The sequence below is a fragment of the Panthera leo genome, chromosome F3 (genome assembly GCF_018350215.1).
Source record: "Panthera leo isolate Ple1 chromosome F3, P.leo_Ple1_pat1.1, whole genome shotgun sequence".
NCBI lineage: Eukaryota > Metazoa > Chordata > Mammalia > Carnivora > Felidae > Panthera > Panthera leo.
Window position 1 is genome coordinate 33,422,210 of NC_056696.1, and position 24,670 is coordinate 33,446,879.

Consider the following 24,670-nt stretch of genomic DNA (forward strand, 5'->3'; position numbering starts at 1 on the left):
TCCTGGTTACATGGAAAAATGTCCTTGTTTACAGGAAATACACACTAAATCCAGGGGTAATTTTTACGAATGATAGGCCCATCAAGTCAGCAACTTATTCTCAAGTGGTTTAGGTTCAGGACTTACAATGTTTCTGGGAATATTTCCAAATAAAAATGTCTTTAGAAGTGTGATTTTCATTTTTATCTGTATAGGACTTAAAAAAGGGCCACCATAATAATGAAGACAGTGACATGAAGACAGATGTCATGACACCAAAAGTCTCACAAAATTATTTCTTGAAACAGAGTAAAGATTAATGTTATTTCAAATAACACGATTTTAAGTGTATATTTTAAAACATTTACTATTGTGAGTTAAAAAAAATCAGTGAATGTATTCTTCTAGGCTGAATTAAAATAGAATATTTAAGATTTTAAAAAGTTTGGCTGGGGAAAAATAATAGTTTTGCAAAACACGTGTGATCCACAATTAAGATGATATTCAGCAGCAAGAAGTCTCCCAATATTCTCACAACCAATTCTCACAAGCAATGACATGTATGCCTTACTTTAAGGAAGCATCAGACAGAAGTAGGCGAATCTGAAAGAATTTACCAAGTGTAATAAATTAGAGAATAAAATAACACCAGAAGAATTTATGGCTTACAAAAAGTTTCACAAGTAGAACTTTTTCCTTCTGCCAACCTCTCAGAGTTCTATTAGCTCCCTCCTGATCTCTGAAAGATGTGCCCAGAATCTGGTTTACATTTAACTTTTCAGGGACGCATGACCTAAAGAGAAAGACGTATCCGCTCCGCTGCTGCCCGGTGCTCCTTCCTGGAGCAGTCCTTGCGTAAGTGATCAGAATTGGGTCCAAGTGGCACAGAACCAAGCATCAGGTATCCCGCCAATACCGTTTCCTGTCCAACAAGTTCTCATCTTTCTCCGGTAATGAAGAGGTGGACGTTCTTGTGGGACTGCAGCATCTGCGCAGCCCGCTCCACGCCAACCACAGCAGCCAACCTCTGGGCGTCGTACTTGGAGTAGAGGACAGTGCAAGTCCAGGTGGCTTCCTCTCCTCTGCTGGTGGCTCTCAGCATGTTACAGACTTCACTGTAGAAGTGGGGATATGTTGGCAGTTCATAGAAAATCAGGTTCCTGATCCCTTTTATGGTATACCTATTAGGAGGGGAAAGAGAGGCTATATCTCCTTGAGAACATTTACGGAGAAGCTACCTAAGAGTTCGACAGGGGCGTAGCTCCCTCTTGCTGCCCCATGCTCAAGGAGGAAGATAATGGCTCACCATCCGACAGACCAAAGGTTATTTTGAGTTGGAAGGGCTTATTTTGTGACAGTGTATTTGAATTCCTAATGTTTGGCTTAAGATAGTGATAAAACAAATTTGCATTTCTTGAGCCTACTCTGGGTAGACCAAGGTAGGATGGGGAAGAACAGTAGACTAGGATTAAAGATCTGTCACAGAAAATTTAAAAAGTAAACACAACTTAACGTTACCCTTATTATGATGAGGCAAAACAGAATGTCCTGTAATGGCAATGAGGTCAGACCCAGGACGTAAAATGAACTGCATAAACTGTAAAGGAGTTCCCATCAGTCTTCTCTTGTCACTCTGCAGACATGCTAACTCCATGGCAGATGTTCCACGTTCACCCATTTACAAAATCCTGACTGAGGACCCATCAGGCGTTAGTTTCACCAGTTCGTGCACTTCTCTCCCTGCTACAGCGCTGTATGCAGTGGTGGGGGCGAGGGGGGGGGGGGAGGTGCAGACCTCAGGGACTCACTGTATGGTTCGGGTCCGGGTCAATTATTTCCTCTGGGGCCCCATAACAAAAGATTTTATAGTTGACAAGGTTCTGATTTTTCCTGTTAAAGCCCTGTCATACGCTGCTGATGTAAGACTCACTTGGGAATTCTATTTTATTCACAGAGGATCCGCTTTCCTTGTCTTCTTATCCCACAGATCATCCTGATCTCTCTGGAGACCCTCATCTTCCAAACTGTAACTGCAACCCACTACTTGGTTCACTTTTCAACATTACCATAAGGAAGGAATTCCAATGGCTAATGAACTTGAGTACACTGTTCTACCTCACTAGTTATCGAAACAAACAAAAGCAAACACCGAGTTCCACTTGTGCTTTGTACGTAGAAAACTCAAGAGAGCACTGCTTCCACACTAACCAGAAAAAGCCACATAACCTATGTTCCTTTTCCTGAGCCTAGACAGCACATGTCACAAGGCAGCCAAGTGAACTGATTCAATGGTATGCTGGTGTATGTTTAAGAACTGGTTCTCAGTGGGGAAGAGAGGGTGCGGATTTGAAGCAATTGCCAAATTCTGTGGTGTAAATACTCCCACCGTGGCCAATTTCAAGCTACCAACGTTATGTTGCTAAACTTGGGAGTCGGGAAGAGATGGGCAAGCAGATCTCACGAGCCAGCCCACCACTGACTGAATTCCAGAGTGACAAACCTCTCTGAAGAGAGGGTTTCTGGCAGAGCACAGGAGGAAGAGGGCAGCTGCCAAGAAAATGGGTAGCAAGAAAAGAGCTGTACAAATTCTTAAAGGGCAAGTGTAGGCCTGTGCGACAGTTTAGAACCCCTGAGATTGGTGGACACTCCTTTAACTCGCGTTCACTCATGAGCTCTCTTCTATAGGCCTCCGATGGGGGTCCTGGAGAAAGGTGGGAGGCGAGGCAGGAGACCTGAGAGAGACTCCTCAGTGCAGACATGAAACCTCACTCACTTCCCAGACCCACATGTATATGAAATAAAATCTGAAACTGCTGAGAGAGGGGCAAAGGTCAAGAGCTGGGGCTGGGGCCTTAAAGGCCCACCCATGCTTCCTCACCACAAGACTTACACCCAGTAAAAAGCAGCAGCAGACTGTCCCTGGGGAAAGAACACAAAATCCATTCAGCCCAAGATCCTACACTGACATAAGCACAGGTCTGCCACCACCGTGGGAGAAGCAGGAAGTTCTTTCCTACCAAGATCCCTCACAGATTCAAGGTAGGGTTTGGCTGCCACGGAGCGGGCTGCAGGAATGCTGACCGGGCCCCAGCTCCGCAGCCTAGGACGAACAGGCCCGCCTCAAACCAAGCCACACAGAGAGAACCCCAATCCCACCTCAAGCCTCGCAGGGAGTAACAAGCAAGAGCAGCCTGCTGCTGCAAAAGGGGCTCGAGTGGGGAGAGACCCCTCCTCTGTCACGGGGGCACAGGGCTTGGTGGAAGCCGAGAGAAGATGGACACTGAGAAAAGACCTGCCGGTACCCCAGGCCCTACACTAAGCACTGACTGCTAGAGGAATTTGAAGTCTGTGGTGCATGGAAGGTTAGCTACAGTAATAACCAAATCCTGACTCGATTCACAACTCCCACACGAGTGGCCTGAAGAGTAAGAGGTATGCCTGATTGTAAGTACTACCCATCTCAGCCCCTACATTCAATTGACAATTACAAACACACACACACACACACACTCACACGCACGCAAGACTCTTTAAAAGACATTAAAACACTGAGGTATCACTCTGGCTATCAAGTCACTGGAAACAAGTAGGGTTTTGCAGAAATAGGCTAATGGAGTATAAATTATTGTGTGTGTATTTTGGGGAGGGAGAGAAGATATGGGGAAAACAGAGGAGCGAGGAAGGGGCAATGCATAATAAATTTTTCATTGTATACAGTTTTTGAGCTAACAAGTTTTCCTGTCTAAATTTATTCTAATAAAATAACTAGACAACTATGCCATCAATTATGCACATAGATGTCCTTGGCATTGTTGTATATAATAGAACAATTTTTTTTAGAATCTATATACCCATGAAAAGGAAACTGAGCTACCTATATATCCATACAACATACTATATACCATTTAAAAGGATGCAATACACACCTCATAGATTACTTATAAATAGAAAAGGTACTTTTACAATGAAGAGATCTAGCAGATACACTTTGACCAAGTGATTACATTCAACATCACCAAAAATGATATAAACCGACATTATGTGCCTCTTGACAAGACAGAGTGGGAAGTATACAATATCTTCTATGTGGAGTTCTCACCAAAAGATGTTTAATCTAGTCAGTGATTCTGAACTTCACTGCACTATGAATCACCTGTCTGGTTGTGTGCTTGAAATATCTGTGCTTCGTTCCCGTCCCCAGACACAGGGATTTAATTGGCACTGGGGTGTATGCCTTGGGTATTTGGATCTTTAAAAGCTCCCCAAGGGGATTTTAATGTACAGCAAAATCTGGGAACCAGTGATCTGAATAATAAAACAAAACAATCTGAATAATAAAACAAAACAATTACACAATCTAGGCTTTGGGACATTCTGTAGGAAACTGGATTGGCTCTTCAAGAAATGTCAAGGGGAAAAAAGCAACAGAATTATTTTAGATCAAGGTATCTTAACCTCCACACTACTGACCTATTGAGCCAGATAATTCTTTGTTGTGGGGCTATCCTCTGTACTCTAGGGCATCCAGAAACATCCTGGCCGCAATCCACTAGAAGCACTAGACCACTAGAATAACCCTCCAGTTTTGACCACCAAAAATGTCTTCTGGAACAAAACTGCCCCCAGCTGAGAACTACTAAGACAGACTAAAAAAACATTAACCAAATGTAATGTATGATCCTTAACCGAATCCTGGATTATGGGGTGTAACAGCTACAATGGTCATCAGGACAACAAGGAAAATTTGAATACAGACTATGTATCAGATGATATTACTATAATAATATCAAGTGGTTTGATAGTGGTATTACCATTAGATAAAATAACATGCTGAAAGATTTAGGGGTTCAATGTCATGAAGCCCCTGAACTTGTTTACAAATGGTTCAGAAAGAAAAATTAAGATGTGAATGGACAGAGAGAAGGAAAGACAGAGAACAGGGGTGCATACAAATGTGGCAAAATGCTAACAGCTGGTGAAATCCCAGCAAAAGGAGCTATCAACGTTCACTATTATAGTCTTACAATTTCCTGTGAAATGAAATCTTTCCAAATAAAAAGCTGGGGGAAGGGAGGACATGATAGAACTATGTATGTCAACTTAAAAATGCACCCATGATACGCAAATACATATGCCAAAATGTTAACATACTAAAATTCTTTTTCAATGAACACATAAAATGCATAAAAGAAAAAAATCCCAACGAGTACAATGTAATCCCAATTTAGTTAAAAAAAAAAAAAAAATGTGTGTGGGGGGGTACACACGTTTGTACATGTGCACGTATTTTTCACATTAAAAAAACACACTAAAATGGGTATTAATATCAGGGCAGTGAGATTCCATTTTCTTTTTTTTAACGTACATTTTCCAAGTTCTCTACAACAATTGTCCAACACTCTTAGAATCAGCGTACTTATAAAACAAAACAACAAAACAAATTCTAGTAAGTGCTGTATTTAAAAACCAAGAAAATTTTTCTCAGTTTCAATCTCCCACAACAGACTAGGTATCTCCTGGAAACAGTGAACGTGGTGGAAACAGTCTTCCTCCCCTGGTACAGGTTTTGGGTCTTCAGTGACCCCTAGAAATAGGACTCAATGGCTGGATGGGAACTTAAACTAAGGACAAAGGACATTCAGATGTCGACCTCACCTACCAAATGTGAAAGATAAACGAGGCACTCACAGCTGATTTGAAAGGCTGGCTTCTCCACATTGTCTATAAAGCTAGTCTGCTATTTCCAGAACTGGGGATTCTCACATAGGGGCTGGGAGTAGTCAGAAATATCCCAGTATGCCTGGGTGACTCAGTCGGTTAAGCATCTGACTTCGGCTCAGGTCATGGCCTCATGGTTTGTGAGTCTGACCCTGTATCAGGCTCTGTGCTGACAGCTTGGAGCCTGAAGCCTGCTTTGGATTCTGTGTCTGTCTGTCTGTCTCTCTCTCTCTCTCTCTGCCCCTCCCCTCCCTCTCTGCCTCTCTCCTGCTGGCGCTCTCTTTCTGTCTCGAAAATAAACATTAAGAAAAAAAAAAGAAGATAAAAGAAATACCCCAGCAGCCTTTCCCAACCCCATAAATCCCACCTCCAGAGTTTCTGACTTGTGCCTTGGTTAAGAATTCTCCCTGCTGTAGCAACCCAGTGATAAAGCTCACAGAAAGGACTGTGAAGCATCCCATCCTTCGGTGGGCCATCATGACCAAAGGCCTGTCCAATCCTAAAATTCAACTCGTTTCATCCCCCAATCCCACAAAAAAATGAATCATCTTCTGGATGAAAATGTTTTGCTAGCTCACAAAAAAGCAGTGGTATTTCTAACATGCCTACTTCTAGAGAGAATATAAATACAGAATTTCAGAGCTGGATATTAAAGTTTAACATATGTTTCCCAAGGTCAGATCGAATCACAAAGGCATTGCAGATAAAAGCACCTATCATCACTTTGATGACCTTTCAAGCAAAAAAATCTAGAGCTGGAAACTTTGAGATAATTAGCAGTCGCAGAACACTGAAGCACATTGTTTCTATTCATCTTCAATCCAGGACAGGATATACTCACGAACCTGGTCCAGGGTATAAGGCAAGTGGTACATGCTTGATTTGTCTTTATAATGATTTGGGGGCTAAATAGTTTGGTAAATACAGTGGTGTAAGCCAGTGGATTGTGCTGCCTACTTAAGACATCGTGCCCTCTCCTTGAAAAGCTGCTATATGAGAACACTCTTTTCCTCCCGGCTTAATTCATACTTGCTATAGACCATCACGCTGGGAAATTTTCCAATCCATACACTTCACTTAAAAGGCTTGCTTTCATGTGTCAAGCTGACAGAGAACTAAGGGCTCTTAAGACCTGCCGAATGCAAACTCCCCCAAAATATCACTTTCCAACATGAATGAAAACAACAACTCACCAGAACAAAGCAAATAACGATGCCAAAATTCATCAGCACTCTTTGGCCAAACAGCCCTGTGTAGGTGGCCCAGAATGGAGCCCAGAGAACACAAATGTAGCCGTTTCTCCTTTCTCCACTCACAGATCACCTAGTCAGCAGAATAGCCAAAGAGGTCATGTCATGTCAGCTCAGCCCTGGAGGGATGCTAGATTCCTCCCTCCCCATCTTAGTAACAAGAACATGTCTGGGGAGCACATCCTAACATGAGGATAAACTAAAAGGCAAAGCAATGCCAATGTGCATCATCAAATATGCTCCAAAGCCTAGAAGATTCCTGGCTTACGTATTTGGAGTTCTCTGAGAAAAAGTGCCCCTCAGTAGTACATGTGACTGAGAATTAATAAAACGGTAAAGGCAAAATGTAAATTCACTGAACATTATTGTGAATCAGGAAAGAAGGGATAATAGGATGCAATTTTCCATCTCTCTGTAGATAAGGGTTTAAAAAGGGCTTTTCACTTGGCAGCAGAGACAGACTTGGCAAAACAATAAAACACCTGACTTCTCAGGACACGAAAGGTTGCAAATAGTAACAGAAAGCCCAATATTACTAACACTCTAATAAGAATTTTTTAAAAAAGGCCAATCCAGGGGCGCCTGGGTGGCTCAGTCAGTTAAGCGTCCAACTTCAGCTCAGGTCATGATCTCATGGTTCGTGAGTTCGAGCCCCACATCAGGCTCTGTGCTGACAGCTCAGAGCTTGGAGCCTGCTTCGGATTCTGTGTCCCCCCTCTCTCTGCCCCTCGCCCCCCACCTCTCAAAAGTAAATAAACATTTAAAAAAAAAATTTTTTTTAAAGGCCAGTCCAACTTGTTTTGTCAAAATCACATAGTGGGGAAGCAAAGCAAATTCTGAAATCATTAAATATTCAGTTGTAAGCCCCTCATCTTTTGCCTCCTACAAACAAGGGGCCCCTCAATCCTGGTCTCCTTGGTCAGGAAGTGTGTGTGCACCTCTTCAAGACACACTGGAACTTTCTGAACACTGACTTTGTGCTCAGCCTCCACCTCCACCTCCACAGACCACACAGTCCCTGGTATTTTGGCTTTGCTTCCATGACAGGGCCCTCTCCTTCCTACAGTCACTTCAGTTGTGCTATCTAGAGTTGTTCAACTCAGTCATGTCTTTCTTGAGGTGTACAATCACAGCTACAGGAAGCATCCCCAAGTGTGGACCCGCTCCAGACCCACACAGATTATACTGTAGTCACTCATTTGTCTCTACATTCTCCAACAATGCCCATTTGGGGAGGAAGCCAACCAACCAACCAAGAAGAGCCTGTCCAGTTCCAAAACTCTCTGGCTCCTCTACAAAAGGTAGACACAAGAGGACCTCACAACACTGCAAAGCTTACCATGCACTCAGAAGTAGGCCATGATCCGCACTGCATTTTCCCCTCCCGAGAGGACACTCAAAACCTGGCACTACTTTACCTTTTGTAGAAATGGAAGCGTTCTGTGAGGAGCAGAAACTGCTTCTCTCCTTGAAGGAAGAAGTGTCTGGCCCTGGAGACACCAGACTTCGGGGTGTACTCGCAGATGTGGGTGAAGTTCAGTTCTTCCTTCTTGAAGTAATTTCGGAGGCGCACAAAGTCAAAGTAGGAGGGGACATAGATGAGCGTGTGAGACATGACTGCATCACGATACTGAGGCAAAATCTTGTTCACCAAAAAGTTAAACCTGATTTGGAAAAGCAAAGGGCAAAGTCAATGACCTAGAGATTAGCCCTCAGTGTCCTCACTAACTGGGTTACCCTGAGCAAGTCACAATCTCCTTCTATCTCCCCCAAAAGGCCAGTATGGCCTACCTCATCACAAAGAGATTATATAAGGATAAAAAAATAAGTGCTAACACTATTCATTGTAACAAATAGATGCGATGCCAGTATATCTCAGAGAATTATTCTGGAAGTACATACACAAACCATTCACTCACGCATTCATTCATTCTGTTGTCAATCAACAAATCATCACTGAACAACTCCCATGGTCCCCTCCCTGACCAACACCATGAGGAGACAGGAAAAATGCAGAGAGAATTAAAAACACTGGAACCTTGATGTCTGCAGGAAGCAAAAGATGAAGGGCTTAGAGTTGAATATTTCAAGGTTTCAAAAATAAAAAAATAAAAAAGTAAAGGTTTCAGTGTTCACTTCTAGGCATTAATTCTTGCTCTGAAGGGCTTAAAATTAAGTTGTTGACATAGAACACTCTGCAGCATTAACCAGTGTAATGTAATTAAGAAATGCCCCAATCTTGCGGAAAGGCCCCCGATCTGCAGTACTAATGCTATCACTAACCAGCTGGGGAACTAGGACAAGGCACCATTCCTCTCTGGGCTTCAGTCTCCTCCTCTGTCAATGATGATCAGGTTCAATTATCTCATCTCATAGGCCAAAGTCAAATCCCTCTCTCTGACCCCCAAGTGTCCAATGGGACCAGGAAGGGATAGGTACCTGTCATCAATCACTGAAGCTAGGTTTTCAGCTTCCATCCTCTGGAAGACATGTGGAAGCTGCACCAGGACATGGCTGATGGAGCCTGTCATTGGAACGTTCCTCACAGCCACCTGTCAGGAGTCAATTAAGAGTGTCAGGAGGCCAGCCATCCCCACTGCTGACCAAATGCCATCTTCTCCTTATGCCTCATGACCCAAACGGTACACAGTGCTTCATGAAGACCCAGAGAAACAAGGAGAGAGCCCACCTGGCCTTGCAGATTGACACAGTACTTGTTGAACACGGAGTTGATCTGGGCATCCTGCAGGGCCCCGAAAAGCAGTGTCTGGCGATAATACTTGGACCAATTATTGAGGCTCCACATCCTCACTCGAGAGAAGTCCACCCCATGTGAATCCAATGGCAGTAGGTTCATGTGGTTCATCAAATGCTTTGAACAAAAATAACTACCATTAATTTTTATTCTGGATGTACCTGTTGGGCACTGCTAAGCATTTTATAAATCTATCATCTTATTAACCCCATGGGCTATGTACAATCAACCTCCAAATCACACCAGAAAATCGAGGCCCAGATGGGTGTGAATTGCCCAGTTAGGTGAACACTGCCAAAACGAAGGTAAGCTAAAACTGGCCATCTCTTGGATCTTTCAGAAAGGATCAAAATGGTACTTGCGGGAATATTCCTTTAAAAGGAACTTCAGAAATGTTGCCTGGTCACTCTACGGGTTCTTCAGTCCCAGACTTGGATAAGAAGAGAAATGACATGGAAAACAGAGCTGTTGTTCTTCAGTGACTTAGTTCTCAAACATTAGGAGATCCCCAGAGACACAACACCTGCCTTTCCCTCAAATTAAGAAATAAGACTCAGCTATCAACATGCCTTTTCTATCTTCATTATATTTTCACCTGGAAATCTGTATTAACAGATAACAAGTACTATAAATGTATTCCCTCCTTTATGACTAAATGCTCCCCTTTATCTGCCCCAACCTTCCTGCAAGCCCTGGGACTACAGAAGCAAGTTCTCATGTGCCTGTAAAAACCAAACCTATGGCTCTGTGATAAGGATTATTCCAAAGCAAAAATGGTCAACACTGCAGAGTATGTGGGGAAGGAGGAAAAATTACAGCATGTTACAGTAGGAAGATAAAGACCTCCTGCATTTCTCTGTAAAACAAGATCACACATTAAGAAATCCTGAGCTACATTTCCCATTTCCTCTGAAGGCCAAACAAGAGAGAATGAGCATAAGTGGTAGGAAGAATTAGTCAGGTAAAGACCTTCCAGGTTAAAAGGAACCAACCTACCAACCAGCCACTCAAGTAGTCTATTCACAGAAGTGACCTTTGAAGGGAAGAAATCGTTGCTGGAGATATGACAATACTGACAAGAATTTTTATTTCTCTGCATGATTATTGACCAATCTGTGGGTAGAAAACGGGACAAAAGGCTTTTTCAAACTGGAAAATGTGAAACACTTCCATTTCCAAACTGAGTTCTCACCTGGACTTAAATAGCCCTTTAAGAGTTAAACCACTGGTGCGCCTGGGTGGGTCAGTGGATCGAGTGTCTGACCTCAGCTCAGGTCATGATCTCATGGTGCACGGGCTTGAGCCCCATGTTGAGCTTTGCACTGACAGCACAGAGCCTGTTTCACATTCTTTGTCTCCCTCTCCCTCTCCCTCCCCCACTCATGCACATGCTCTCTCTCAAAAATAAGTATTAAAAAAGAAAAAAAAAAGGCTTAAACCACTCTCCCTAAATGTGAACTTTGTCACTCTAAATGTAAATGACCACCATTACCAGGACATGCTCCCAGTTCTGCATCAGGTAAATGTCAGCTTGATCAATGATGAGAAGCTCAATAGAAGACAAAAAGTCAAAATCTCTCTTCTTCTCTCCTTCTCCACCAATGATGGTCCTCAAGCCCAGCGGGGAGGCAATGAGGATGTCGGAGGAGTAAAAGGGGGCATACAGTCGGATGCTCCTCTGAAGGATTGCCACTCCTACAGGAAACAGCCAAGTGCACATTAGTTCATTAGTTCCCACCAAGCCATTGGCTTTCACCCTCTGATATATGTTGTACCTTCACATCTTTCCCTTAGCACATAACCATGTTCAAGTTGTTTCACTTACTAAAATAATAATAATCTTCCCTCTCTTGAGTCTATGGTTCCATCTAGCTCCCCTTCTCTTCTTTTCCTTTAGGGCCAACTTCCCCAGAGGATGGTCTCCACTTAGAAACCTCCCACTCATTCCTCAATGCATCACAATCTGGCTCAATTCTCAGCACTCCACTGAAATGACTCTTGCTAAGGTCACCAATTCAATGACACTTTAGTGTTTCTTATCACAAATGCATAAAGCAGCATATTGAACCAATCTTCCTTGAAATGTTCTTTTCGTCACTTTAATACTTCCATTTCTATACCTGACCTGGCCCATATCAATCTTTCCAGATCCAAACAGCTCTTCCACAAATCCCTGATTTGGCTGTAAGTTCTACTTTCACTCTACCTAAGTTTATGGGTAATAAATGGGTATTCACCATTTACCAATAAATTGGTATTCACCAACCACGACTGTAACATCACCTCTACAATGATCTGTATTTCCAGCCCGCATCTCTTTCCTGAGCTCAAAACTGACATCATCAGCAGCTTGCAGGACACTTGCACATGTTTAAAACTAAACATCAACTCTTGGGGTGCCTGGGTGGCTCAGCTGGTTGGGTGGCCAACTTTGGCTCAGGTCATGATCTCATGGTTTGTGGGTTTGAGCCCTGCATCAGGCTCTGGGCCGACAGCTCAGAGCCTGGACCCTTCTTTGGATTCTGTGTCTCCCTCTCTCTCTGTCCCTCCCCTGCTCATGCTGTCTCTCAAAAACAAACATTAAAAAAAATGTAAAACTACACATCAACTCTTGTCCCGTTTCACCTGACACTCCAGTCCTGCTAAAGCCTATATAAATCTTAGGTCATGCCTGGCTTATTCACCCTGATGCCTCTGCACATGCAGTTTCCTGTCTGAAATCTTTTCCTGCATGCTGACCATCCCTCTTTGTAACTTTCTATAAATGGCACCTCCACCAGGAGGCCTTCCCTATCTTGTCCTCGTTTGGAGTACAGAAATTGCTTTAAACACTCCCAGAACATCCACTGCATCCTCTGATCAGTACTTATCATGATCATTCTGTATTGTTTTCCCACGAGGCTGGATTTCCTTAGCAACAGGAACCATAACTTTTATTTCTGTATCTCTAGCTTCCTAACAGTACCCGGCACCCAATAGATGCTTTATAAATGTCTGTTGAATGAGATTATGTGACTAATGAACATTTTCCCAAGAACATTACTCTATCAATACACAACCAACCAAGCATATGGGAGTTGAATGAGACAAGCAAACATGAAACAAGTTGGGTGGCAGTTGGTAAGTCCTGAGTGGAGACAATTCAGGGGTAAGCACTCTACATGGCCAGTAGGAGGAAGGTCCACCATTATGCGTAGACACTCAGTTTATTTAGCCTCCCCCGAGGGACCCACTCAGCCTGTGTCACTTCCAACTCCCCTGTAGCATCAACTACTAGCTATGGGTGTGCTGAGACATTTGTCATAAATGTGCACGTGTCTTTATATAAGAGCTTCAGAGATGCTCCACCCTTAGCCCAGCATCCACCCCATTAGCCAAGCAAAACTCTCTCCTCTGGCAGACAAGATGTTTCAAATGCACCCCAGCCCTGTTAGGAGGACATCTCAACCCCCTGAGAGAATGCCTAATTCCAGGCTTCTAGTCTTCGGCCATGAGAACCTCACACTGTAGGTCCCTTGGGGTCTGAGTTCTGACAAGGAGGAATTACCGATCCGAAAGTGGTCATCGATGTTGCCGACAAACACAGCTTCATAATCCTCAGGCCTCTTCAGGTTGGGTGGTCTCTCCTCAGGATCTGAGCCATACTCTCCCTTAAACCTCTTTTTATTGCTCACAATTATTTTCTTCTTGCTGTCGCCCTCGAGGAGGCTGATGAAGAGCTGGACCACCCGTAGAGCAGCTTCCCGGAAGGGCACCACTATCAGCACCTGTGGAGGAAGCCGCAGCAGCCTTGGTGGGACCAGGGGAAGGATGGGCAGCTGCAAGTCAGCCTGCTGAGGACATGGAGCTCAAGAACCCTCCGCAGAGCGGCAGCCCCTGGAAGGGCTCATATCTAGATCACCCCTTTTGCACAGGACCTGGCTCAGTACTAGAAGCTGAGCACCTCTCATATCCATAGTACTGTGTCCTGTGGACTTTAAGCTCATGGCCCCACAGGAGGCAATTCTCAACCAGAATGTCGAAATACCTTTGAGGATTAAGTCAATGCCTTTAACAGCTGCCCACTAGCAAAAACCCAATAGAAACATACAAGTGGCAAGGAATGGTACTCATTTCTGTCTCCCACAGAACTTAGTATTGGTATTTTTGTCCATAAGCCTCAAAGGGTAAATATATAATGAATAAATAAATGAATTAGCTGTAATAAGTAGAGAACAAATAAAGCTGGTAAGGAAAAGGATTAATGAATCACTACTTTTCTAGAATGTTCTTTAGTACATTTTTCAGAAATGATGATAAAGCATTTCTGAAATAAGATCACATCTCAATGGAAAATTAAGTTTTCTAAACATTTCCAAAAATGCTTAAGGTTACAACTGTTGAGAATGAAAACAGAATATGCTTGATAAATAAATTTCTAACTAGCCTTCTGTAAATATTAACAATGTAAACAGCCCATCAGATCACACAATCCATCATATTCTAAATGTGCTTCACGGTTAATCTGCTTCATTTTTCTCTACAACCCTAAATGGAAACAGATAAATCTATAATCCTTATGTCCAAGACTTAGATAGTTTCCCAGAAAGGGAACCAGCACAGCTGGAGAGGTGTCATGATTCAGCCTGGTACAGTGCAGCAGTGAGGGCCCAAGATTGAAGAGGGCCAAGTTACTGGCCTAGTACCCACGCTATGTAAGCGTCCAGGCTTCAATTTCCCCAGCTTTCAAGTAAGGGGTTGGACCAAGAAATGTCTAAGATCCGCATCAGTATTAAACCCTAGAATCCTACTAAACTCAGTAAAACAATCTAAAAAATCTTTTTAGATTCTTCAATATGGAGGGATATAGGCTAAGGGGGTATAGGAAATGGATGACACAAGATGTAGCCACTTAACATGAATAACATGAGCACAACTCAAATACATTTCTTACCAAAGCCCCCAAATCAACTGGAACTTACGCTTATGAACCCACATAAATGTAATAGTTTTAGGCAGTAATAACTATATAATGGAAAAATAGGAATTTGTTTTCCAAGGTTTACATATGTATGTGGCTCAGTGAAGAGAATCCTTGGTTCTAATCCCATCTCTGCTACTTTAGCATCCCTGGTTCTCTTTAGCAAGGTCCTCTATGAATCTGGGTCTCTGTTCATAGCTTTAACATCCAGGGATTGGATAAAAGGCTTACTAAGGTTCCATCCAGCTCTGACAATCACCAAGAGGAGATTTACAATGAAGTGCCATTTACACATGTTCAGGGTTACCTTTAAGGGAAACTATCACGGAAGTACTTGTGACTTACAAGTTTCCAGTTAAATCCACAAATATGCAGCTAGACACAGTCCACTGAGCTGTCTACTGTACTGCTCTGACACTACCTGGCCCAACTAACATGCTCACTCTTGGACTCATTCATTATTCCAGAATTCATATCATTAAAATAGTCGAGTACCTGCTAAGTGCGAGGCAGTGCGCATATGGCAGTGCCTATATGGCAGTGCCTTGCAGCCTCCTTCTTGAGGACAAAGTCCTCCTGCTGTCACTCACCTTCGGCCTTGTTAGCCCTTGGTCTCTGAAGTCATCATCGTCACCCACCCCAAGTTTCTGGCTGCGGCGTCTGCTATTGTTACCAAGCACCTGGGCGTTGGCTTTGAGGACATGATTTATTACATGCAAGCAGTACACATGGCGGATCTCCTCCCCATTCTTCAGGGCGGTCCTTTCTGGGTAGAAAAGGTCCCGGTAAGAATTCATAATTAGGAAGAGCTCTTTCTGGAGGGGTGTGAAGGGGCTACTTGATTTAGGGGAACCAGAGAGGAACTGGCTATTGGTCTTGGTCCAGGTGGATTCCAGAGGCTTCTGGAGATGAAGTGACTTTAAGTCAATGTCCTTTGATGGTTTAAATGTTTCCAACTTCTGAAACTTCGATGAAAAGACAAGCTGGCCCAATATGGGCCACTAGGAAAGAGACAGATCAAGAGCTAAGTTAGAAATGTAAAAAATAAAAAATAAAGTTAAATCAAAAAAAAAAAAAAAAAGAAATGCATTATACTATGTTACATTCACACAATTCCTAATCTACCAAGATCTCTCTGATTTACAAGATCATTTTGTTTAATCCCAACCAACAACCCTGCAAGGTAGATGCTATAATGCTCTTCTTACAGTTTAGGAAAGCTGAGGTTCAGAGAGGTTATATGATTCAGACAAACTTCCCCGGAGAGAACAGAGCTAAGAGCCAGAGCCCAAGGTTTCTGACTTCCAACCTGACCTCTTCACTGTGTCAGTGTGTCCCAAACTATTCCATGGAATATGTTATAGGAAATCAAAATTCATTGCAGAAGAGAAAGGGCTCCAAGGTCAAATAACTTTGGTAAACATCACAAAAGCTAATCCTCCTCTGGGAGAGTCACAATGTGTATTAAATACAAAAGGTTCTGGTGAGTCCTGTGACAAGAACTCTGTTCTATTTTATTTAACCTAAAGTTCTCCAAATTTACTTGGACATGGAATAATTTTTTTTTTGGGGGGGGGGGGGGATACAGCTATTAAAATCCTAAAGTATATTTTTGTGAGACACCAGTTTGGAAATTTTTGCACTGTAACAAAACTGATGACCTGGGGTGGGGGGACAAAAAGAATGATCTCAGCAATAAAAAGAATCATTAATATGCACCAACGATTGGGATGAATCTCAAGGGAATTATGCAAAGTAAAAAAAGCCAATCTGTAGGATTCTTTTTTTTTTAATGTTCATTTATTTTGAGAGAGAGAGAGAGCGTGCGTGCAATCTACTTCTCTACTTCTCTTGCGTGCATGCAAGGGAGGGGCAGAGAGAGAAGAGAGAGAATACCAAGCAGATTCCATGCTGCCAGCACAGAGCCCCACACAGGGTTCGATCTCACAAACCATGAGATCCTGACCTAAGCTGAAATCAAGAGTCAGATGCTTAACTGACTGAGCCACCCAGGCATCCCAGGGTTCTTTTACATAACACTTTTGAAATGACAAAACTGTAAAATGGAGAACAGATAGTGATTACCAAGGATTAGGAATCAGAGGCAGGGAGGGAGGTGTGGTTTTAAAAGGGCAAGTGAGAACAAGAGAGATCTTTAAAGTGCTGGAAATGTTCTGCATCTTGACTTTGGTGGTGGACAGAGGACACTTAACACATTGCAGAACTTAACACACACACAAAAGAGTAGGAGCAAAACCGGGGAAAGTTGAATAAGACAGAAGAGCATGTCAATGTCAATTTCCTGGCCCTGATACTATACCACAGTTTTGCAAGATGTTACCAATGGGGGAAAGTGGGCAAAGGGCATAAGGGGTATCTTTATTTCTTACAATTGAATCTATAATTATTATCTCAGTAAAAATTTCAATTAAACAAGGATGACTAATTCTTATCAACAGCATGAGCTGGTGAAAAACAAAAAACACAAAAGTAAAAAATTGCTCCACATTTGCATTACTTAGTTGTGAAGCTATCTCAGATTATTTCAAACAAACAGCAGCAGTAGCTACTGTTTTACTCAACACTTTCTATGTATCAGTCAGTAAACTAAATTTCTTCATTTTGAGATAAGCACTGTTGCCCCCCTCTAACAGATGAGAAGAGTGGAGATCAAAAAGGTAGATTAACTTGCCTTACGTCATGCAACAATGCCTCTCAGATGCTCATCTAAACCCTGGTGTACCTGTCTCGAAAGCCACTCTTCTCTGGCTCCCACACTCCAGCTTCCCCAGGCCTTTCTAGCTACACCTGTGCTCCCCTAGGCTCTTCCAGCCTTCCTAGGTTATGCTCCCCTGTCCCACCTACCACCAGCATGTATCATATGTTCGAGGAGACCGCCAAAACCCAAGACCATTGCTTTACTTGGAGCTTTACTTCGTTTGTGACCACTAACCAAGCAACACTTACTTTCAGCTGGTGAGTAGTTTTGGAATTTGTGGCAACAGCTTGAATTTCTTTTTCTTTCAGTTCTTTGTTCACATGCTGTAGAAATGGATCTAATTCAGAAATCCAGAATGTCAGAACACTTGGAGAAAACAGGTGTTTTCTTGGTCTTCCCTCTAAACAACACACTTCTTTCCATGGTGTTAACTCGTCCTTTCTCCCATCTGATCTCCCCACCCTCTCTCCCAGCTCAAAAGTTTCCAATGGGTTCCTTTTCCTAACACACTTCCCTAATCACTTTACTTCCCAGCTCAAAACCCTTGAAGAAGCTTCTCAGTCTGAAATCTGGGGCGCTGCAGGATGTACAACTCCAATCTACTTCTCCAATACAATCTTTGAATTACATGGCCCTCAAACTCTTCTGCCACTGTGGGATTCCTTCCTTCGATGAAAAATTCTATTCTGTCCTTCACCTCATTTTTGTATGTCCAAATATTATCAGTTTAATGTTATCTCCTGACTCACAATAAATATTTCCCTGGAGCCTACCGTGCCAGGCACAGTGCTGGTTCCACTAACAGGCCATCCTCAGTGCCCTACAGACAGTACCCCCACCCCGTCCCTACCCACCCACTGCAACACATATATGTGCAGACTTGTCTCATACACTAGACTGTAAGATCCCTGACAGCAGTTCCATGTCTGACTTATCTTACATTGCAGGACATGCAGAAATGCTCAATACTCAACTGAGTACTGAGTATCACTGAACAAATGATCCAAATGGTAGCATCTGTACTCGGGGTTATCTCCAGTCCTCTGAGCTGCCCACCCAACCTTGTCTTCCAGTCCCACTCATTAAGCAGAGAAAAGTTGGGGTGCCTAGGTGGCTCAGTCAGTTGTGTCTGACTTGATTTCAGCTCAGGTCATGATCTCAGTTTGTGAGATCTAGTGCAGGGCCTGCTAGGGATTCTTCCCTCCCCTACTATCATGCACACATGTGCTCTCTCCCAAAATAAATAAATAAACTTCAAAAAAATTTTTTTTAAAGAAGCAGAGAAAAGGTAAATGACCTATGCAAGGATCCAAACGGTAAAACTTCAAATGCAATGCACTTTCTACTAAACACCTAAGACAGAACAATAGGACATAAGAATTCTAGGTGCTTATATACCTGTATAGGCAAAACAACCAGAGAAATTTTAGGATAATCAAGCTTCCTAATGTCACCTCCAATGTTTTTAAAGTGTTGATGGTTCAGAATGGGGTTTGTGCCCAAATTCTACCTGCTAACTTCCCTTTCTCCAGCACAACACCCAACGGAACCAAATAAACCAAATATGGATCAAAATTTCAGCTTTAGTAATTGTAGAGCTAGGTTGAAGAAAGGCAACGGGGCCAAAAAGGCCATCAGAGCAAAGAACAAGACCAACCTGACTTGCCTGCCAGGCACAGGCTGAGAAAGTGGAGCTGAGAGAGAGAGCAGAGACCGACCTACCCCCACCATAGCCAGGCCTTGTCCAAGTCACTGCCACTGGAACAGAGGCATGACCAAGAGGCTGAGAGAGACTGGAGAGACAGGATGGAGCTTTCTGGCCTCTAAGGGGCTCCCTGGTAATGAGGACCAATCAGATTAGCCAGTCCTGAGTCTACAAATCTGGAAAACTCCTGCTCCAGTAACAAAGAGCAAGTGAAGGGCAGAGAGAAAAGTGCAAAATACTTTTCTCCTTTTTCTTCCTTCCCTGCTTGGGGAGAAAATCAGAGGTCTTCCCCTGACTCCCAACTGTGGAGATCTGGGATCCAGGGAACCGGCCTTCCCTACTATCACTCTTAGGCGGTTTGTCCTACTAAATCGCCTCCTGATTCCCAACACTGCCTAACCACTGAAAACCACAAAATACCTTTGGGAAATATTTCTTTCCAGCTCTAGATGGAGCTGCTAACCCGTTTTTATTGCTGCTCATGCCAGTAACCAGAGATTTAACAGGGTATATTAGCCCACAAGCCTCCATGCTAAGCACCTGGTGAAACTGAACAACACACACTGTGCTCTGACCTTGTGATGCATTCAGAGAACACGTGCCTCCACTCTCCTCTTCAAGAAAATTGGTTTCCAGGCTGAAGAGTGACTCGTGTTTTGCATCTGTAAACTCCTCGGAGGATTCTTGTGATGTGCCAAGTGGCCCATCCCCACCTTTTCCCTGAGGGTCAGGAGGACCTGTCATTTTGAGAAACATTTTATAAAATTATTTATGCATAAATATAATTATACTTCTGTGGACCAGTAAAACTTAATTCTTTAGCCTAAATCAACACTGATGTTCATTACTATTATTTATTTTTAAGCAAATTCAGGTGGAAGACTTAGGTTTCAAAATTAAGCCTGACTGTTGACCCCGTTCCAGTTAGGAATTTATTGTAAGATGATAACTGGACAAAGTACACTAAGATGGACATGCAAGGATGTTTAATGCAGCACTGATTATAACCAGAAATAACTGGAAAAATTGATTTCATCCTTTTCTATCGATGGAGTAATAATTAAGTTACCACATAGCATTTACAACGAAATCCTGTGTAATTAAGAAGCTAATATGAATCCACAATTACTCACAGAGAAAAGGACTGTGGTATACTATTGAAGGAAAAAAGTAAATTACAGAAGTGTATGAGACCATTACACACACACACACACACACACACACACACACACATACGTCTACTAACACTTGTATCCATAAAAAAGTAATCTGGAGGGTTACATAAAATGCTACAGGTGTTTATCCCAAGGTAGTAGAGATACAGGTTAACTATACTACCCTCTTAAGTTTTTACAGTAAGTATATATTACTTTTATAACTAAAAAAAACAACCTCACAAACTTTTCATTTTCAAAAATCCAAAACAGGAAATAAAAAAACAAAACAAAAAGCCCCCTAAGTCTGAGGCAATAAACTTTCATCCCAGTGAAACTGAATTAAAATACTAAGGATGACGAATGACATCTTAGAGAGAAAAATACAGCTGTAAGGAAAATAGGCCTTCAGATAGTGAGGTATAAAAAGTTACTCAGATACACGGACAATGGGATATTACTCCAGCAATACAAAGTCATGAATTGCTAACACATAAATGACATGGATGAACCACAAAAACATGAGGAGCCAAAGCAGCCAGACACAGGAAGGTATACACTGTATGCTTCCACTTATATGAACTTCTAGAACAGGCAAAACTAATCTGTAGGGAAAGAATGCGGGTCGGTGGTTGCCTGATGCCAGCAGGGGGAAATGGACTCTAAAGAGACAAGACACCTTTTGGAAGTGTTGGAAATGTTCTGAATCTTGATTTTGGCGATGATAGCACGGATGTACACGCTTGTCAAACGCCTCAAGTTGTATACTTAGAACGGGTACGCTTTATTGTACGTAAATCACAGCTCCATAAAGTTGGTTTCAAAGTTAGAGGAAAAAAGTCACCTGGAAGTCCGAGTGAGAGAATTCCTTTAAACTTCCAATCTCAGCTCTTCTCTGCAGCCTGCCCCCATTTACTCCAGCATGCAACCACTTGACCTTTCTCCCATGCCTTACAGCTAGTTGTCACATACAAATCTGCTGCTTCAAAATGTTTGTATTTTCACGTCTGTCTTCCATTAAATTTGGTTTCTCTAAGGGACAATGATCTCTTTAACTGAAACTGTCACAAAAACAGAATTATGCCCCCTTTCCTCTGAATCAAGAAAACTTTAACTAGGATTGATGAAGACCTGGAAATTATAAGCAAAAATATTACTTCTGCATTTTTCTGGCCAGAGGGTCCTGTGTTTTCATCAGACTCTCAAAGATATCACTGAACCAACCAAGGTTAAGAGTCTCTGCTTTGGATCCACGTGCTTTCCCCCAACTCACTCAGTACAGGGAGGGCACTGTGCTCAGGGGGCAATCTGTCCCGACACAGAAGATGTCTGAAGACACTTACTCTCCTGCACTTCGGCAGACTCGGGCGCTGTCTCTTCCTCCACGGTGACATCACTTTCACCATCATCATCGTCCATTTCTGCCTCATCTACAGCACTGTCTTCTTCCACTTCTTCCTCCTCCTCCTCTTCCTCTGAAACATTCTTTAATGTGGCGAGTAGTCTGTGGTACCCAGAAACTTGCTCTGGTTCGCTCTCCGCTTCACTTTCAGAACCTGAAGTATCTGAACTCTCTGACTAAAAGGAAAATGGGAATTTTTGAAACAGAAACAAACCATTCGTTTCTACCCTATGATTATTATCATCAGACCAAAAGTATAACAGGTTCAGACTTTCATAAATAAAAATTAGTTTTTCTGTAAATATGCAATCCTATCTATTCAACCATGCCCAGCAACAAAGTTATTTTTTTTTAGAAAAAAATTTTTTTACATTCATTTATTTTCGAGAGACAGAATGAGACAAAGTGAGAGTGGGGGAGAGGCAGAGAGAAAGGGAGACACAGGATTGGAAGCAGGCTCCAGGCTCTGAGCTGTCAGCACAGAGCCCGACGCGGGGCTTGAACTTCACCCCCAAGCCGTGAGGTCATGACCTTAGCCAAAGTCAGATGCTCAACCAGTTGAGCCACCCAGGGGCCCCAACAAAGTTATTTTAAAAAGGTAGTCTGGCTATGATTCTAGGAACTTTCACCTTGTTTGAACTGATAATGTTCCACATGGGAAGAAAGCTGACTAAAAACAGAGCTTTGGGTTATGAGAACTAATTTTTTTATAATTATTTTTAATGTTTATTTATTTTTGAGAGCGAGAGTGAGAGCGAGAGAGCGAGAGCGAGAGCGAGAGCGAGAGAGAGAGAGTATGTGAGCACGGAAGGAGCAGAGAGAGAGAGGGAAACACAGAATTCAAGGCAGGCTCCAGGCTCTGGGCACAGTACAGAGCCCGACGCAGAACTCGAACTCATGAACTGCAAGATCATGACCTAAGCCGAAGTCAGATACTTAAATGACGGAGCTGCCCACAGGTCCCAGAAGTTAAACTAATCTATGTGTTAGATATTTAGCACCTTGAAAGGAACAACAAGAAAATTACAATACAACAAAAGAATTTAGTGGGGTTTTTTTTTGTTTTTTTAGTTTGTTGTAATGAGTTAGGACCCCTGTTCAGTTTGCATTGTTTGTGGCTCCTTTTATGTTAAGTAAACAAGATACTCCTTAGGATTCACCAAGAGAGCCCTCTAATAAGCCTCCTTACCAGGTTCGAACAGGCTAATCTCTCAGGAGAGTTTCAAACTCTGGTTACTGTATTAGTTGTCACAATGACATTTTAACAGACATCTGCATTCAAAAGTACACATCACTAAAATAATAGCTTACGTCTAAAATCGAAAGGAGTGGAAGTGTAGCCAGACTTCATCGTTATTATATACAATCTTAAAACAACCCAGAACCAACTAGTGTAAAAAAAAGTATAAAGCATTACCGGTTGATAAATCTGTGGTTTTGCTTCCTTTCCTGAAACCCTGAGAAGAAACAAGTTATGTTAAACTCTACTAGCATGTAGCAACTAGTAAAAAGTCTAATGATACAACTTTATTTTTTATTTGAGAGAGACAGAGCGAATGCATGCACAAGCTCCAGCAGGGGAGAGGGGCAGAGAGAGGGAGTGTTAAGCAGGCCCCATGCTCAGCATACAGCCCGGTGCCAGGCTCAATCCCACGACCTGAACGGAAATCAAGAGTTGAACGCTCAACGAACAGGCGCCCATAATGACACAACTTTAAGTGAAAAAAGCAGACTATACCATTATAAATACATAACTATAGTCACGTAAAAAATATGTATGTTCTTGGACAGGGATTGTAAGAATACAGCAAACTGATAACTGACAAAAGGTTAACAACGTCACAATGACAAACACAGTACCTGGCTCTCATCGGAAAGAAGTATCAATTTAGCAAATAAAATACCTTTTCTAGCACATTGCTTCATTACAATGTCCTCAACTGCTGATGAAGCAGCCCTAAGTGGAGTGGCGGGTGAGGACTAAGATCATAACTTAGAGTCCGGACACTCAAAGGAAACCACAACTACCGATACACTGGTTTCCTCATTGTAAGTGGATAAATCAGTAATGTCGAAAGGCCCAGACAATTCTTTGAAACCACAAAACACCAAAATCAATGTTAGAAAACCTCTGACAGTACGAAAAGCAGCCCCCCACCCCATAGGGGGCATGCGGTCTAGCATAAAGCTAAGGGCTCAACAAAAGGCAGGAAGACCCACGAAGAACCCCATCCCAGGCGGGATGCCACCGAAATCCTCCCAGGCCGCGGGGGAAGCGCGGGAAGGGGTGGGGAGCGGGGGGCGCCGCTCTGTCCCGATCCCCAGGGAGACCAGCGGACCCAACCCGGGAAAAGCCACGGACACGGCTGGCCCCGGCAGTGCCCCTGCATACCTGTCATAGAAGGGATGCTCCTCGCCGAAATCCCGCAGATGCTTCTTCTGCTTTTTAGTCAGGGTGTTGAGCAGCTGGCTCTGGCTCCGGCTCCCGCGTTTGCCCATAGCAAAAACGTCAAGGTCGCCCACCTTCAAGAGCCGCGTTTCCCACCTGTTAGCTGTCTCAACTCACTCACGCGAGGTCGCCCACGGCGCTTTACGGCGGAACCAGGTTGCCATAAAGCAGAGCTGTTTTACGTCGCCTTGTACGACAGGCGTTAGAACTTCCTGGTCTCGATTCCGCCCTCTAGCGAGACCCTTTGGAAGCACATGCCCGCGTGCCTATTTGTTGGTCTGAGTTCTAGAACGTTGGCCGGCCAGCTTGGGACCGCGGGGGGTGAGTAGACGGGTGGGCGTGCTTTGTGCTTGCGTTTTGGTTGTGGGAATCCTCCCGCGTAAACGTACAGGAGCGGAGGTGGTCGAATGCCCTGACTTTATGTTATGCTATAATAAAAAGACCAACCAATATTTAATAAGGGTGCCGGCACATCTCACTTCATTGTCACAGCAGTACACACACAAAGGGGTCCTGTTAATAAGCCCGATATTGTAGATGAGGAAATGGATGCTTAGTAAACGTTGCACACTAAAAAAA

The 24,670-nt window shown here is 43.1% G+C and overlaps 1 protein-coding gene across 2 annotated transcripts; it reads right to left on the reverse strand.

Annotated features, from left to right (window-relative positions):
- Nucleotides 1–605: 605 nt before the first annotated feature.
- Nucleotides 606–24,437, reverse strand: UTP25 (UTP25 small subunit processor component). Of its 2 annotated transcripts, XM_042925598.1 has the most exons (12): nt 24,035–24,437; nt 23,060–23,099; nt 21,584–21,818; nt 19,662–19,823; nt 17,630–17,718; nt 15,253–15,663; nt 13,250–13,469; nt 11,195–11,397; nt 9,637–9,819; nt 9,387–9,499; nt 8,366–8,611; nt 606–1,160 (listed from the first exon to the last, which is right to left on the reverse strand). In XM_042925598.1, exons 1-12 carry the CDS (start codon nt 24,139–24,141, stop codon nt 917–919), a joined length of 2,253 nt encoding a protein of 750 aa, XP_042781532.1. In that variant the 5' UTR covers nt 24,142–24,437; the 3' UTR covers nt 606–916. The 2 variants fall into 2 exon arrangements, with proteins under 2 accessions (XP_042781532.1, XP_042781533.1); XM_042925599.1 differs by lacking the exon at nt 23,060–23,099 and having other exon boundaries at nt 24,035–24,123.
- Nucleotides 24,438–24,670: the final 233 nt, after the last annotated feature.